Source organism: Podarcis pityusensis (assembly GCF_964106645.2).
Source record: "Podarcis pityusensis genome assembly, chromosome: 2".
Taxonomy (NCBI): domain Eukaryota; kingdom Metazoa; phylum Chordata; class Lepidosauria; order Squamata; family Lacertidae; genus Podarcis; species Podarcis pityusensis.
Window position 1 is genome coordinate 63,451,279 of NC_138029.1, and position 16,944 is coordinate 63,468,222.

General features: G+C 41.1%; 1 protein-coding gene across 1 annotated transcript in view; it reads left to right on the forward strand.

Moving 5' to 3' along the window:
* The first annotated feature begins 6,911 nt into the window (after nt 1-6,911).
* The window catches only part of CDX1 (caudal type homeobox 1), a 31,821-nt gene continuing 21,788 nt past the window's right edge, over nt 6,912-16,944 (forward strand). Inside the window, exon 1 of the mRNA XM_080991434.1 lies at nt 6,912-7,444. Coding sequence (XP_080847560.1) covers nt 7,012-7,444 — 433 coding nt within the window. The 5' untranslated portion in view covers nt 6,912-7,011. The remainder of the gene's footprint in view (nt 7,445-16,944) is intronic.

The following is a 16,944-nucleotide window of genomic DNA, read 5'->3' on the forward strand; positions in this document are numbered from 1 at the left end:
TTTGGGTGGGTAAAAAAAAAGGACCACCTAATATTCCCTAGTGCTTGGAGGACAATTGGTCTGAAAATAGCAGACTTAAGAGATATGCCCTTGGGAAAGAACCCTGCCAAATTGTAGACAAATAAGTCTAGGACTTATTTTGCTAGTCACATTTAAAGTTGATTGGGGGCAGGGGGGAGAACTTAATCTTCACCTTGATCAAATCATTTAAATAGAGCCAAAAAATACTTCACATTTGTGAACATTATGTGCTCTATTTAATGAATGATTTCCCCTTCCTTCCTTCCTTCCTTCCTTGATGGTTAGTTTTGACATAGCTACACAGTCATATACTTTGTCTTCATGATCTTCAATAGTAAGGATTGCTGTTGTCCCCCCATTTTGGCATAACAAATTATAGCCGTTACTACAATGTGCACAAAACAGGCAAATCTCTTGCATTACTTAATAATGGAAAATTTATATCCCACTTGCTATGTGTTGTTAACATTATGTTATCCCTTACCTTTGCCCAGGTATTCTCTTGTTTCCAGATAAGTCCACCACGTATGAAAATGAACTCTATCTTCCTTTTGACATTTCCAACATTTCTTGCTAACTATACTTCATAGGTTACATGATTTCACTGCTGCTGTTTGCCAATACATCATCAGCCCAACACAGTGGTCTTGATAACTTGCAAAAAGTGAGCAGCTTATTTGCTCTTTTCCCGAAGTATTCCCAGACATCAATGTTTTAGTACATTTAGTACATTTACGGTAGTACATTCCTAAATCTTCATTCTATCATCACTTTAACACAGTATAACACGGTTTATCATTTTAATTTAGGCTTATTTTCCATATTTTAAAATCTCCTAAGGCAGGTCCAAAATTGAACTCTTCTCCATATATTACTGTACATACATACGATTTATCAGGACACATTGTCCGACTATATGGATCTTATATGTTTATTAAACTATCAAAAAGTTAGATTCAGAATATTTCTACTTATTCTTATTATCCATCCACATGATCCAAAGAAATCCACTTGAAATCCACTTTTGTATTAACCTATAAGGTGCCACAAGACTCTTTGTGGTTTTTGTTGCAACAGACTAACATGGCTACATCATATCACTGGACGTTGTTAGGTAGGACTTGCAGTTCTTGAGAGAGCATATCACGCAGGGCAACACACTTCCCTCTTTCTCTCAGACTACAAGACCAAGGCCTTGTGCTGACAGATCACGGTTTATAACTTTGCTTGTTCTCGTCTAACCCTGCTTCTGATTGGCTTTGACAGATTTCACAAGTTCTGGATACTCTAAGGGGAAACAGGGATATAAACATCTTAACTGTGATAATCCTCAACATTTTAACCTGATTTCCACTCACCCCTGATCGTAATCACCTTGCAGCCCCTGTGGACCTCTAGCCCTGGGTAGAATGTCCCCTCCTCTCATCAATGCCTGGATGCTGACTCAAAGCTATATTACCCCTATTTGTGGAAGTATCACTTAGCTGTCAGAGTTAAAAGTTGTTGATAAGACATCTCCTCTGGGAATTTTCTTACCCATTTGAAAGCTAGTAGCCAATACCACATTTTGTAGTCAATTTCCTAATGTGAACTTCCTCATGTGAACAAGGGCTACCTTTTGTTGGTCCTGAACTTAATGTCAGTCGAATCCAAGTTATTGTATCAGTATAAAGCAAACTTGTGTGGGAAATTGTTAAGTTATTCATAATTTTACACAGCTTTATAAATAAATCCTTGCTTCAAACCAGGGATGGGGAGCCTCTGCCTGCCTATATGTTGTTGCACTCTAAAGCCCATCAGTCCCAGCCAGCAGAGTCTATGGTTAGGAATAATGGGAGCTGCAGTCCAGCAACATCTGGAGGGCTATAGTGTTCCTTTGCTGCCCTAAACTAAAAAGCTTTAGATCACTTTAGCCTTCACTAATAAGGAAGTTGCTCCAAAATCTCTATAAACCTGCCATTTTATTGCCAATCCCTTTCTGAATTAATCCCAGAATTGGGCTTGTCTTTTTGCTGCAGCTGTCATTCTCAATGACCTTTCCACCGCTCGCCCAATATCTCTCCTCTCTCAGTAAATCCAGAACAGCAAACACTAAAAATACTTTGATCAACTTGCTTATGACAACGTGTCATTGCACATAATATAGAAGTCCATTTTACCCAATGCAGAGAAGCTTCTGTTGTAATCTTGTTTGTTTTATAAATGCAACATATTGTCCCTTCAATAGCAACAACAAAAAAGTCTTCAGACTGTGATGCTCTTTTTAAGACTATGTTATCTAGTGTTGTATCATTTTGTAACTCCCTCATTCACCTGCATTTCCCACAATTATCCCTGGCTACCTGTAATCTTAGGTCATCCACGAGTTGTGAAAGATTTTGTAGCAAATTGCTCGTCATGGGAAAAATTATTTCATTTTAACAGATTAATGCCTATTTTTACATCACTTTCATAAACTTTTTTTCTTTTGACCTGCAAGATAAGTACAACTGATATTTAAAAATAAACAAAATGGGAGAATATGAATTTAATTAGACTTCTAATTAAGTTGCTGTGCGATTCCTAACCCTGTTCATTACAAGGAAGGCTCTGAAATCACCAAGCACCTCAAATTATGACAGACACTTTTAAAAACACAAAATCTTGACTTTTAAATTAGCTTTAAATTTCCTTCTAGATTTTAGGTAGTTGGACTTGATGACCCTTGAGATACCTTCCAACTCTACAGTTCTATGATTCTATTATATCCTCCCTTATAAAACCAAGATCTAGCTAAGATTTTTAGAAAAGACATTTACTTATTGTTTTCTGCAGAGATCATGCTAAAATCTTAGGGTACACTGTATAGTTTTCTATCGCTTGGCAATTATAATCATTTTGCACAGCCCAGTCAAATATTGGAATCCTACCCAGAGAGTTCAATTGTTTTAAAGCAAAGAGTTAAAGTATGTGTTTAACACACTCTCAAAATAATTGAAATGGAAATTCTGGATTAGAAAACACTGTGGAAATTGCCTTGTATTATTTCACAATGTTCCTTTATAATATCTAATTACTAAATTTGTATAAGCCACCCATTAACATTTGTTCTCTCAGTGGCTTACAGAATAAATTACAATATTAAATATAAATTACAATAGTTAAAATTAAACAACAGAAACAATAAAAGCTGCCCTTTCTAGTAGAAGATAAATAAAACCACTTAAATTATAAGATACAACTCAAACCCTCTGGGGTGGTACCACTGAGCAGGCCTCTGAAGAGGACCCAAGGCATAAGCAGAAGGTGGCAGTCATATAACTGCATTGACGGTCTTCCTTTTTTAGAGTATATCAACTATCTAAACAGAGGTACTGAAAAACTTTAATAAAAACATGGGGTTTTAAAACAATCCCCATTTCAATAGAAGTATCTCTATTGTACAGAAGGCAAACAAGCACTTAGGTTTGCTTTTTCAGATTTTTCTGTATCTGTTAAACTGTGAGCCAAACCTGAAAGAGGTGCTTTCAGAGGAGATCCAAATGACACCTGTAATAGACAGGTCTCTTAATCAATTGACCACTTTGCCACGGTGTGTGTACAACTGGGAATGCTATGTACAGATAGATAGAGAAAACGTCACAGTGTAGCAAAAACCATTACGTTCTTTACCTTTTCTCCGGCCTCAACACACACAGAGAGATAGGCCCTTCCCTAAGTAGATTTTGTGCACTACTTGAGTGTTTATTGTTTATGAGACAGATTAATTTGAATTAGGAGCACAGATACTATTAAATTTTTTTTGCTAGGGGTTAAAGCTGTGTTGCCAATCAGGTCTTTAAATGACTGAGAATCTACAATCTCATGGGGCTGAGCTACTCCTAGGAGTGCAACAACTAGCTGGAGACTCATTAATCTTCAGAGGGGTAGCCCGCTAGTCTGCTTCAACAGAAATACCAAAGAGTTTTGTGGCTAACAAATTTATTACAGCATAGTATTTTGTAGACCACCGTCCACTCCATCAGATGCAAGAAATGTTATCCTGAGTTACAGGTATAAGCACACATTGGTGGTGTATTTAACAGTTTACAACCTCCTCACTCCCCAAATGTGGCATGTGTCTCAGGATAACATTTCACTTATCCACATTTCCTGCATCTGATAAATAGACTCCAGTCCACAAAATATTATATAGTAATAAATTTGTTAGTCTTTGATCCAATTAAACTGGAAACATTTTCAGAGCCCTGCTGAGGGTGATGAGACCCCTGGACAAACTCAAGCAGGCAGATAGTACAACCCTCTAAAATCAGTGAGACTTTCTCCAGTAAGTAAGGAGAGGATTGCACCCTGGGCCTTTTTTTCTGGGCTTCTGAATTTGTCTCTTCTTCCAAGTAAAATAAGGAAGTGAGAGCAGGAGAAATCCCTGCCGTGGAGCACGACCACCTTCCTTTGCATGCGCCTTTTGTTAGGGGCGCTCTTCTTCTCCCCAAGGAAGGAGGAGTTCCTCTGCTTGTGGGACAACGGCTGGGCTTCTAGCAACGTGTAGGTGTGAGTTGCCTTCAAAAGGATAAAAGGCACGGCTGGCGGGGTGGGGGCAGTTGGGAGAGGGCAAGCCCTGACACTCACGAGGCTTTGGGGCATGGAAATCCGAGGGTGGTTCCCAGCAGCAGGTTCCAGCCTTCCTGGATTCAGGATCTGCAGGAAGAGGGGTTTGAAATCTCGGCGCAGTAAATCACCTTGCACGGAGATCCTATGGATTTCATTGCCCACATTATCTTATTGGTATCATCAGCAAGCCCCTCTCCTTTGAATGAGCCGCGTTGGCGTTTCTTATTGTAGCAAACGGTTCGTGCTTGCTGCTCAGAAACGAAGGAGAAAGGGCTCTTTTAAAAAATTGATCTATGCCACACACAGAACTGTCCTCTTTCAATACCAAAAGATTCACGATCGTTCCAGGAAGCCATGCTCCGTGTTTCTTGCCCCGTCGGGGAGGGAGATTTAGCTACCAGAGTCAATATCAGTGGGTGTTTTGTTTTGTAACTCCAAAAAATACCAAAGAAGAGATAGTGTAAACACGTGTGTATATGTACGTGCACATACACACACACTGAGACAGTTGTCACGGGGTTGTTACTAAGCCTTTAAGCCACTGTCTCTAAGCCTAGCCTACCTCGCAGGGCTGTTGTTGGGGCGGGGTAAAATGGGGAGGAAGAGAACCACGTGTGCCCCTGGAGAAAAGATAGAATACAAATGTAATGAATAAATAAATAATATTATATTAGAGAGAGGCACACTAGAGATGTAGTTTTAAACCTTTTTAATGACTCTAAAGATAGTTTTGATTATGTTTTGTTCGCTGCGCTGGGACACTGCGGGAGGAAGGGCGGAAGAGAACTATAATGGAAATGTAATAAAATGTAATAAATGTCCTAAATCGACTGCTGAGTGAAGAGCGGGCAGCAAATATTTCGAATAGACACGTAAACATAAAAGCTAGTTTTGGAAAGCGTTCCTGTCAATTAGTAGTATTACGACCTCGCATCAGAGAGGAGCGTCACCCGAAGATAAATGAGCTCTTGCTTTCTTCCTTCCTCCTCCAGCTTCCCTACTTTATTTCTCTGTTTTTCGAAAATTTTAATGAAAAAAACCAGCTCCTTTCAAAGGTGTAGTGCAATGAGGATTAGCGTTTCGAATTATTAACAGCTGCCTTTCTTAATATTCATCGAGGTGTTTATTGGAGAGATCCACTGGAAGAGCACGACGTCTTTTAACAAGCTCAGCGCTGCTGCCTGTCATTCTTTGGACACTTCCGACAACCAGGAAAAACGGTTGTCCAATGATGATGATGGTGGTGGTGGTGATTTTAAAAGACCGGTGTTTTTTTTTCCCTTATTAATATCTTCTTCCTGAATGGATGCAGTTGATTCTACTTGAATATTTTAATAATAATAACAATAACAATAACAATAACAATAATAATAATAATAATAATGTGTTTGTTCTTTAAAATGGAAAAATTTGTGTGTATGTTTCGCTCATTTGAAGCAGGAAGCTGTGAAAATTGAACCTTTCAAGAAAACGTAGACTCACCCGATTATTACGTTAATATTTATAATGATAAAGTTTCCCCCGCCCAATATCTCCAGGCAAATGTTAGGCCCAGGTTTCTGGGATTCTCAAACGTCTGGCAGCCTATGTACAATCTAAAATGGTTGGGATGGGATTATTAGAAAGACCACTCCAGCATGGCTATGTGGCTTCGGGGTCTCAGAGGGATTAAAAAACTGGAAACGGTGTCCATTTTTTGCACGGAAAACTATGCTTTTCTCACATGATAAACACCACTGCTTCCACAGAGCTGACCTTAAGAAACTAAAATGCAAAGCGAACAGACAAAAGCCCCTTAGGACCCTTTCCATTTTTTGTCAGTCTCTTTTTAATCAGGTGCTCCAAGTGGTGGAGATGCCAGGTTGCCGGTCTTGTAACTAAATGACACCGACTACCTGCCCACTGCCTGGGAAAACCCATGGAAATACCACCTCTCCCTCCCTCCCCCTTCCCCGTTTTCTTCCTGGGCCCTTTACCTGATGACCCCTTTTGTGCCTGGATTTCTTTGTATTCTCTGGGAACTTCTCAGGCCTTCCTTACCATCTAAGCATAACCTCCTCTGTCAGGGCCTTTCCTCTCCCCCACCCCGTCATTTCTATCTGCTGAGTAATTTGTACCCAGTGGCTTCCCTTTGATTCCTGCACTTTGAAATGCAAACCTGCCTTTCAATGCAAATGCTCCGGGAGCTTGGCCCAATAAAAAGCCTTTCCTCAGGGAGGTGCCTTTGCAAAGTGGGGAAGTGAAGGGAGGAAAAGAAAAAAAACCAAACCACACCACTGACCAAGAAGTTCAGGTGAGCAGCTAATCAGGAAGAAGCTGCGAGTGATCGGCAAGGGCAGGCCTGGGAAGAGGCGGCTGTGGCACAGGGCGCACACATTATGCGCGCAGGGCCACTTGGGGATGATGTATGTGGGATACCTGTTGGATAAGGACGCCACCAACATGTACCCCAACCCGGTCAGGCACCCCAGCCTGAACCTCAGCCCTCAGAATTACGTGCCGGTGCCCCCTCAGTACTCGGAGTTTGCCAGCTACCACCACGTGCCAGGGATTAACAGCGATCCTCACCATGGGCAACCCGCGGGCGCCTGGGGCTCTCCCTACACCCCCACCAAAGAGGACTGGCACTCCTATGGGGCAGGAGCCCCTTCTTCTGTCGCCAACCCGGGGCAGCTCGGATACAGCCCCCCTGATTTCAATCCAATTCAGCCACCGGGCTCTGGACTGCTGCCTCCGCCTATGAGCAGCTCGCTGCCCCAGCTCTCGCCAAATGCGCAAAGGCGCACGCCTTATGAGTGGATGAGGCGCCCCGTCCCCACCAACAGCGGCAACGGTAAGGAACCGTCTCCGTTTCTTCCTCCTCCTTGCTCTTGGGGAGAGGGCTCGTTTAGGTCACGCAGGAGACCAACTTCTGCTGTTTCTCTGCCTTTCCTTTTTTTTCGCTCAGCAAGCCCCACACGAGTTTCCGTTGCTGGTTAGTAGGACTGAGGTGTCAACTTTATAAGGTTTACTCTTCATTATCTTTCGCCCATCAACTTGTAGACACAAGAGTTTGTGGTCAAGCGGCATTTTAACATGAAAGGGTGCATGAGAGGTTGGCTGCAAACCCAGGGCCATTTCAGACTCTACACTTAGCAGTTAAACCTGCAGAGTATATGCGGTTGGCATGCGTAACCTTCATACTGTACATGTAGATTTGTCCGTCAGTGAGGTGTGATTGGTGAGTCTATAACTTGGTGCTTTGCTTGCAAAAGGTGCCAGGTTCAATCCCTAGCATCTCTGGCCAAAAGAAGTGGCAGGTAGTGGGAGCCTCTGCCGGTCAGAGTAGGCAATCCTGGGGTAGATGGACAAATGGCCTCAGTACGAGTTTGCTTCCTATATCCAAGACAATGGTCACAACTCAGCACAGAGTTAAGGGCGCTTAAATGTGGATCTTAGTTAGTGTGTGTATGATCCATACTATATGTTAATCACATTGATTATGACTAAAGAGATTTACCTGGAAGTATGACTTCTTTTTCTGTAAACGTTATAGCCAAAATGATAAAGGTTATAGGTCTGAGGAGTGGGTGCAATGGAGGATTTCTAAGAACACAAGATGGGATGAAGATAGTATGTAACATTAAAAACATGTAGTTTATGGTTTGGGCTGATGACTGTGTTTGCTATAAAATGGATGGCTAGAACTTTCAAATAGCTACCTTTAACTGTCGACTTTTTCAGTATCATTGTCAAACACTTCACTCAGATTCTAGCACTGAGTCACAAGTTAATTTTTCTCTCATCTAGTAAGCCTGTAGTAAACTGAGATTTTTCTCAGTCTAGATTACTGACAGCCTCTGCAGGTAAATATTATGCTGAGAGACAACTCTGATGGATAAAGCAATCTATGTTGATTGCAAATAGTTTGGTAACCTGGAAATTGCAATATGTTGATTGCAAATATTTTGCTTGCAAATATTTTGGTAACCTGGAAATAATTTTTGTTTTATTTTGGTAGACCCTTTGAAAAAGGACCAATTGTGGGTATATACGTGGGTATATACGTATTTGGATGTGTTAGTTATCCATTTATTATTAAACTAGCAAGGGGGTGGGCAATCTTCTTGCTTTGTCAACATTATTTTACATTTCAAGGGTCATCTTATGTGTTTCTGTTTTAAAATAAGAAAATAAAGGTGGTATCTTGGGGAAAGTATGCCTCATTTCCGGGGGCTTGTGTTAATTAATCAAGGAGCTGCTGTGCTTATGAGCTCTCTTGTTTGTGGGGCACATCACACTTATGTTCAATAACACTCACTTCTAGTAAGTTTATCTTGAATTGCAGTCTGTGTACACTGACAGAAAAGTGTCCATGTTCCAATTTTCTGCTACATATACCTTTTAAAATATAAACAATTGTTTCACATAAGATGCGAAGTGGCTCTGCTTAAGCACAGCCTCAAAGTTGCACTCATGTATTTGTCTGGAAAAATCAATATTCCACATGGTATCTAATCAAATTTGGATCATTATAGGACATGGGCATGGACTTAGTTTTAATAATTCTATTCCCCTTCTTCTTGCTCCATTACTGGGAATCAGCCAGGCTTACGATACTTTAAACTGAGATGCTCCTTTATTTATTTTATAGATCTATAATTTTGGAAGCTGTTACCATGAAGCTACTGCACTTCATATGCAATAAGGTTTTACTGTTTCAGTTCTGATCCTGAATGTTTGCAAGTCCTTTTCAGATCCTTGCTGGAGGTGGTTATTGGGAATGGCAAACCAGCTCTTTTGGGTGTCCTGAGGCAGATGAGTAGAATCACCTGACATTATCTAATTTGTGCGAGCAAATGCCAAGAAAAACTTAGAACCTAGTTAAGCAAGCAGAAATCTCTCTTTACTGGATCTGATGTATTAGCAAGTGACTGGGGACGAGATGTGATTTAAGGGTGGGTTTAATATGGACGGATGGATTAAATTCTACTTTTCTTAAACATTTCTTCAATAGAACTCAAACCTGTTTACGTAACTTCTAGGCAGCCTCTAGTCCAGGTACCCACCAGCCCCAAAGCTGTTTAGCTTCAGCACTCTGGCTCTGCTACATGGATTCAAACCATAGCCCTGGTAGCATGCGAAAAATCTTAAGTTACATCAGCCACAGTCTTGATGACCACCTTCTCTTCTTTAAATGAGAAACTATCGGATCACTCATTTGGGTCTGGACTGATCTGTTGACAAATAATGTGGAACTACTAAACTGGGTGATGGATTTGCTTTATGTGATGGTTTAGTATGCAAAGAAGAATGAAAAGATATTTTTGTATGATTGTATGGAAGAATTCAATGTTTTGCAAGGATGGGTTACACCTATGTATGAAAGGAGAGTTCCACTGGATCTGAGATATGCTTTGTTTTTGTGGAGATTCTGTACATATGTGTGTGTGATGAGTGCATACATAGGCACATAGTCAAGATCACTTAACACAGATTAGTTACTCTTTAATACTGTCTGTAATCATATTGTTTTATTCATAATCAGAGTGGTAAAAAGGTAGATTCCCGCCTTTCAATTCTTGTGTTTATACTCTAATCCATTTTAGTGAGTGTAAGTAAGAAACCACTGAGTGTTATTTACATGTTCTTAATTAAGGCAAGAGTATGTGAGAATGATGGATCTGTAGGGTAGGGTAGGATTGTGGGTAGAACTATGTGATTGTCTGTGAAAAATAGGTGTTGTACAAGAATGAGCTACTTAATATCACCATAAGATGTTAAAATAATAAAGAGTTCAGTGGCTCTTTTTGAAGTGAGACTGCTTATGTGACAATAAATTGGGTATAACTAACACATTTATTGTGACATAAAGCTTTCACAGACCAGAATGCATATCATGCGCAAAGTGTTCTTCTAATGCTCTTAAAGCACTTACCTAGAAATAAGCTCTATTGAACTAAATTGGACTTATGTGAGTAGTCAATGATAGAGTTACACTGGGAGTATTTTTAAAGAAATGTGAAGCATGGTTTGCAATCAAACAAACTGATTTCACATAGTATGTAGTTTTACAGAGGCCGTACTTGTGTGGGTGGGGTGGAGGACAGGTCATCTCTTTATAGTGTTTATGTCCACATGACAGCTATAATAGGAGTAACCTATCGTTTTAACCTTTCTGCTGATGATTGGGCAAACAAAGATTTGTAATTGTGTAATTTATCAAAATAAATAGAATTTCTGCAGGATTACAAAATATACAATTAAATGCAAACTTGCATTCAGTGTCAAAAGGAATTAAAAGTGAAAAAAAAGGTGGGGAACGGACAAGAATATAGATACCTGTTGACAATAGATTACATAATAATTTAACTATCCTCGCCAACAGCTGTGTGTGGCAGGTCCCAGAGCGAACCTCATGGCTGGGCATTTGATGTCCGCTTTCCAAATCTGGCATTCTGCTCACTGCATGCTTGTGTCTGTTTCCTTTTAAAACATGATTTGGTGTTTCAAAATGTCACAAATCCACCTTGACTCACAGCAAAAAAATGGGATGTAAAATTATAAATTCTGGGGTACTTTTTTTTACAGGTGGGAATTACGTATGTGGCGTGGTCAAGCAACGCACCACATGTATGTATGTATGTATGTATGGCATTTATATATGCCACCTTTCTCCAAGGAGCTCAAGGTGACATACTTGGCTGGTTCTCTTCCAGTAAGTTTCACGGCTGAGCAAGGATCTGGACCCTGGCCGTCCAAGTGCTAACCCAACGCTGGAACGTGACGGACGGACTTTGGTTCTCATCCAGCGTTAGCCATACTCCGAGTAGAGCCGCTGAAATGAATGGATTTTTAAATCTCTTCCTTGCGTTTCTATGAGGGGAAAAGGGCGCGAGCGGCGAGAGCGAACTTTCCCGCCAAGTCTATAATTCCTCCTCGTCGCCTAGATTGCCTTGGCGGGAAGCCGGGCCTCCCCTCGACGGGAGCTTTTCGTCCCCCACGCGGGTTCGCGCCCGCCCGGGAGCTCTCCAGCAGCCGGCTTCGTGATGGCGCTGAACTCTTGAACTCTGCGCGGGGTCGACATTTTAAAGGGCTGGGCTTGCTGCCGGGTGGGAAAGTGGAAGTCTCTCCCCAGGGAAACGCAAATGAACATGCCGGGGAAAGACCCCGCGGCGCTGCCCAGTTCAAAGGCGGCCGGGACCAGGAGCTGGTTCATGAAAGGGCCTGCGAGGCCTCCCTCAAGCCCAGGGCAAATTTACAAGCGTGCCCCCTTTGTCATGCAGATAGGCAGCGGCCCTGCGTGCAGCGGGGCGCCCAGCGGCTTCCATTGTCCTCAGCTTGGGGGGCTGGGAAGCGGGGGCTCCTGGCGCCCTTTGAAGTGGGGGCAGCATCTGCAGGCACTTTCTGCTTCCTGCCCGGCTCCACTTCGGGCCGGGCAAGCCCGCCGCTGGCATGCAACAGGCCTCCGCTCGCTCCCGCGCTCCTTTCTTCCGCTGAATGCGAGCGGCGAGTTTTACTGGTGTCTCTTCATTTAAGCCAAGCGGCCTGATGCAATACTTCAGCATCTATCTCACAAAAGAGGCGCTGGCATAATAGGTGAAAGCTTGTTTTCCAGAATCTCTGCTTCAGCTGGAAATTTGGCACTGAAAATCCTTCAGGTTTGGAAATGTGTCGCTCAATTCGGTTTTGAACCACGTTTTATATACCATAGGCCCAACCTTGCCAGAGGCCAGCATTTTCAACTACTCTCTTGATTTCAGCGAGAGAGATCTAAGCAGCAGTTTAACGTTTCCTTGAAATCAGCAAGACTTTTAAATACCAAACTTGTTATTTAAAAATAAAACAAAGCAGTGGGTTTTGTTTTGGTTTTAGTTCACCATCTTTATTCCTTGTAAAAAATGATTTTGCCAATCACAAAATTGCCTTCACCTGGGCATAAAGTGGCCCAAGTCACAATCATGCCATCAAACTTCATGATTTTTGAATGGCATGAATGAATGAATGAATGGGTGGGAAACGAAAACCTGGTCTGGTCATATGAAGATGCACCTCCTCGACAACATCTGAAGCAAGCACAATCAATGACTTTACCACCATCACCGCCTTGCGCCATGATTCATGGACTCATCCACAACAATAGTGACTTCTTTTCTGCCCTCTGACAAGGCTATACTTTCCAGGAATGGTGTAACAGTATGTCCCCATACTGTTTTACTTACCCCTCTACAGCCTTTTTAGTGAGGGATAATGTGTACGTACTGTTTTGTGGTATTGTGATGGCAATCGCAAGCATGTCTGCACTAAAGTAGATGTTGAATCATTTAGGAGTTGAGCAGGATGTTTTAATACAATGATATTCAGAGACTCCTGGTTTCCTTAAATAGGTTGCTAAAGAAAAGTACAATGAAGTGGGCTGGCTGGGAAGGTCTCGGAACAGTCAATATTCCCCTTAGGAATTCTGGAGAGTAGATCCTGGGCTATTTCCCTGCAAGAAATCTTAACAATGTGTCAATTCTCCTGTACTCTATAGATTCTAGGAAAATCTGTTCATCTCCAGATGTCTATTTTGGTTTTGTTCAGTGAATTCATGCATCACAAAATTTTGGAAGGCATCTCATCTTGGACTGAACCAGTGCTGATTTAATATTTGCATATGAGAGTTGAACTAAAGCACAGAATTAGGGGTGGGGATGTATTTCAGTTGGTGTTTTCTCTTGAGACTTGAACCATACACACGGTTTACAACTTGCATGCTTTTCTAGACAGGCCTAAGCAGGGGTGAGGGACCCATCGCCTTCAAAAATACATTTTTGAGTTAAGTCTTGAAGGTATGTGAAGGTCAATTAGACTGAACTCTGGAAATGTACACCCTTAGACCTAGATCCTATAGGAACTTCATTTTTTTTTCTTTAGCAAGGATGGGGAAACTACAAGAAAATCACAGCAGCTGCCATTTGTGTGAGTGGGTGGTCAGACACACAGGTTCAGGAATCTGTCATTCATGCATCTCAGACCCAAATGTAAAAAAAAGGGGGTGGGAATCAAATATTTGGTCATTTTCCAGCAATATTTTTAGAACATGTACATTGGAAGTGCCTCTGGAGAGTACTGCAGTATGAAAGGCCATCACTGCATGAGTCACTGCTGAAATGGGGATCTGTAAGAGAAGACTGAAATTTTGTCATATTATAAACTTACTGTCTGGCTGCCCTGGCAGACTGTACTTAAAATAGAGCCAAATCCTGGTGCACCAAGGGGGGGGGGGAACAATTTATGCAGCCTGCATTAACTATAAAAATTGCTCTCTGCTTATTCTGCTTCTTTGAGTGGCAGTGAGGGGCAAGGAGTGAATTCTGCCAAGGCCTCTCCTGCTCTGAGATTTAGTTATCTACACATTCTCAAGACAACCTTCCCAAACAACAACAATGAATAATATGAAATCTAAGATTGCAAAGAGGCAATCCAGTGTTTGATGTCCATGATGGGCTGGATAAGGGCTAACAAACAGAAACCAAAGCTAGTTCTTCTGATCAGTAGGCAGGATTTCGATTTGGAGGTTCATTGGCATTGAAGGGGCATGCTATTTGGGGTAAATTTGGACTGAGTCTTAGACCTGGATTTTCAAATCTTGGACATGGCTAGAACCATCTTTCCATGATTAAGATTTCTGCACCATCCACATACTTTTTTGAAAACTTAAAATTTAGCTGTGATGATCCACGCCATCTTGTCTTGATTATTTTAACATGCTGAATACCATTTGAAGACCTTTGAAGACCATTCAGAACATTCTGAACAGTTGGATCAGAATGCTGCCACCAAGTTTCTTATGCAGGTGAGATATAGTGCTTATGTTACCCAACTGCATTCTGCATTGGCTGCCCATTTGTCTCCCAGCTCAAGTCAGAGTTCTGGTTGACCAATAAAGCCCTAGGGACAAGGTTATCTGAAAGACCATCTTCCTCCATACAATCCTGCTGAGAATCGAGACCTTCCACATATGCCTTTCTCAGTGTCCCTTCAGCTATTCCTAAGACAACAATTAGGGATTAAATTTTCTGAAAATCTTTATCTCGACCTTATCCAGAGAGATTATCCCCCCCCCCAATTCCTGCCTTGCTCCTTGATCTCAGTGACAAGCAAGTTTTTTTAAAACCAGCTCTGCTAAAAATAGAAACATTCTAGCATTTTATATGCATAATATTATATGCATATACATTCCAGGTTTCTTATGGTAGTGCTCACATAAGAGATACATGCAGCAATGCATATAACGGAATAATACTTGTGTTTTAATGCTGTACTTATACAGGGCAAAATAGTACTTCTTTTATATACTAGATATACATATGCGTATAATAGATGTATAATTTTGCATATAATTATCCAGGTTTTTTTAAAAAACATGAAAATGCATGAGAGGTTCTGACAAAAACTTTTGTATTCAAGAGGTGATCCAATACTAGATTGGGTCAGAAAAGCCAGATTCTGTGTCTAAATCCATTCAAAAATATTTTTTCCTCCACCCCACACGACAGTGCACAAAAGGGCATTTTCTGTGGTGGTTCCTGCCCTCTGAAACACTCTTCTTCATGAGATAGAAAGTTAGAATTGGAAGAGACCCCAAGGGTCATCTAGTCTAACCCTCTGCAATGCAGAAATTCCTCTCACAGCCATCCCTTGGTGGGCACAAACCACCAACCTTCTGGTTAACAGCCAAAGGCACTGATCCATTCCTCTCTATGGTTCCTTCACTGCTTGTGTTCAACAGGACAGTTAATACATTTCATTTTAATAAAGGTTTTGAGACCTCTTAATTTTGGAGGGGCTGCTGTGAGTTTTACTGTTTTCTATAACTTGTCTTTATTTCCTATTGTTTTCAATGTACACAGCTCTTAGGGAGGAAGGATGTACAATATTTTAAAAACAATAAACATGCACATTATCAGGCTTCTGAATTGAGCTGAACCCTGTGTTCGCTACCATAGTCATTGCAGTTGATTTATTTGCCTGTTTTCTCTCTGCCTCACAATAATGTGAATGCCCTACCGTAGCAGCCAGTTATATGAAAAGTGTGGACAAATTATGAAAATGCTAACGTGCGTAAATTGTGTGATGAATAAAGAGTCAGAAATGCATTGTATTAGATGAGGCATTCCTTTCCCACATACTATCTGCACTGGGTTGTTGAACTTCATTTCTGCTGGATATTATTTGCATTCTGACATAATGTTAATTCATGGTTTACAGTTATGAGAATAACCTACACACCCACACACCCTGCAAGAGCTTTCCCACTCCACTAGGCGATCAGAAACTTCTGCTTCGGTTTTAGATTAGCCAGGTTTAGGACATGGCTTTGAACCCATGGCTGTTAAAACAAGCCAGTTTAATAACCAATACTCTGTGTTTATCGTGATAACCAAACACAACCATTGACTTGCATGGCTTGTTTGCACAAATACTTTTTCATGTATTAGTGGTGACTTTAGGCAACTGTAACATATGACTAGTTTGCACAAAATGAATTGCAACCAATGGGAAAGTAATGTAGGTGCACGACTGAGAAATGAAATATTTGTGTGACCTTATTCATAATAAGGTGCATGGGACAGGTGAATGATATACCTTCTTTAAAAGGAGCAGTAGGACCCAGTTTTGTGAGACCATTATGCCCCAAAACCCTGATCCTTTTCCAGAATGATTTTCCCAGTGTTTGGGCTGCATTTACTAAGTTTCACGAGGTAGAGTTTTACTTTGTCTGTGTTTTTGATAGTTGGTAGACCCAGAATGACACTAGGTTTCCACTATTTTTGTTTTGTGCAGCATCTAATGGGCTTTTGATATATGCTTGTAACAGCCACGGCATTGCAGAATATAGTAATAAAATACAGCCATTAGATGACATGTTTAATGTTTTTATAATGCCTTAGATTATAATGCCTTAATGTTTTTATAACGCCTTAGATTTTAATAAACCATTTAGAGAATGGTAGCTTAATAGAGAGGTCTTTTTGCTAGTTTTCTGAGTGGTTATGTTGATTCATTGTAACACTTTAAGGGCCTCGAACTTTCATCTTTTTGATTTGTTTACCGGTACTTCCCAAAGGGTCTGTAGAATAGAAAACATAAGAGAACTGGTACTGAAAGAATCACACATTTGTTATCTGTGTGGTTAACTTGAGAGCCTTTTTTAACCAGGAAAGGATTACAATCTAGTTCTGCTTAGAACTCATCAAAGGCTTGGTATCACCTTCACTTTATCAAAACTGGAGCCAGTTGGTATTTTGAGGTCCTGGGGCAGCAAAGAAGGTGTCTTATTTTGTGATGGTGGGAAACAAAAACATTGTA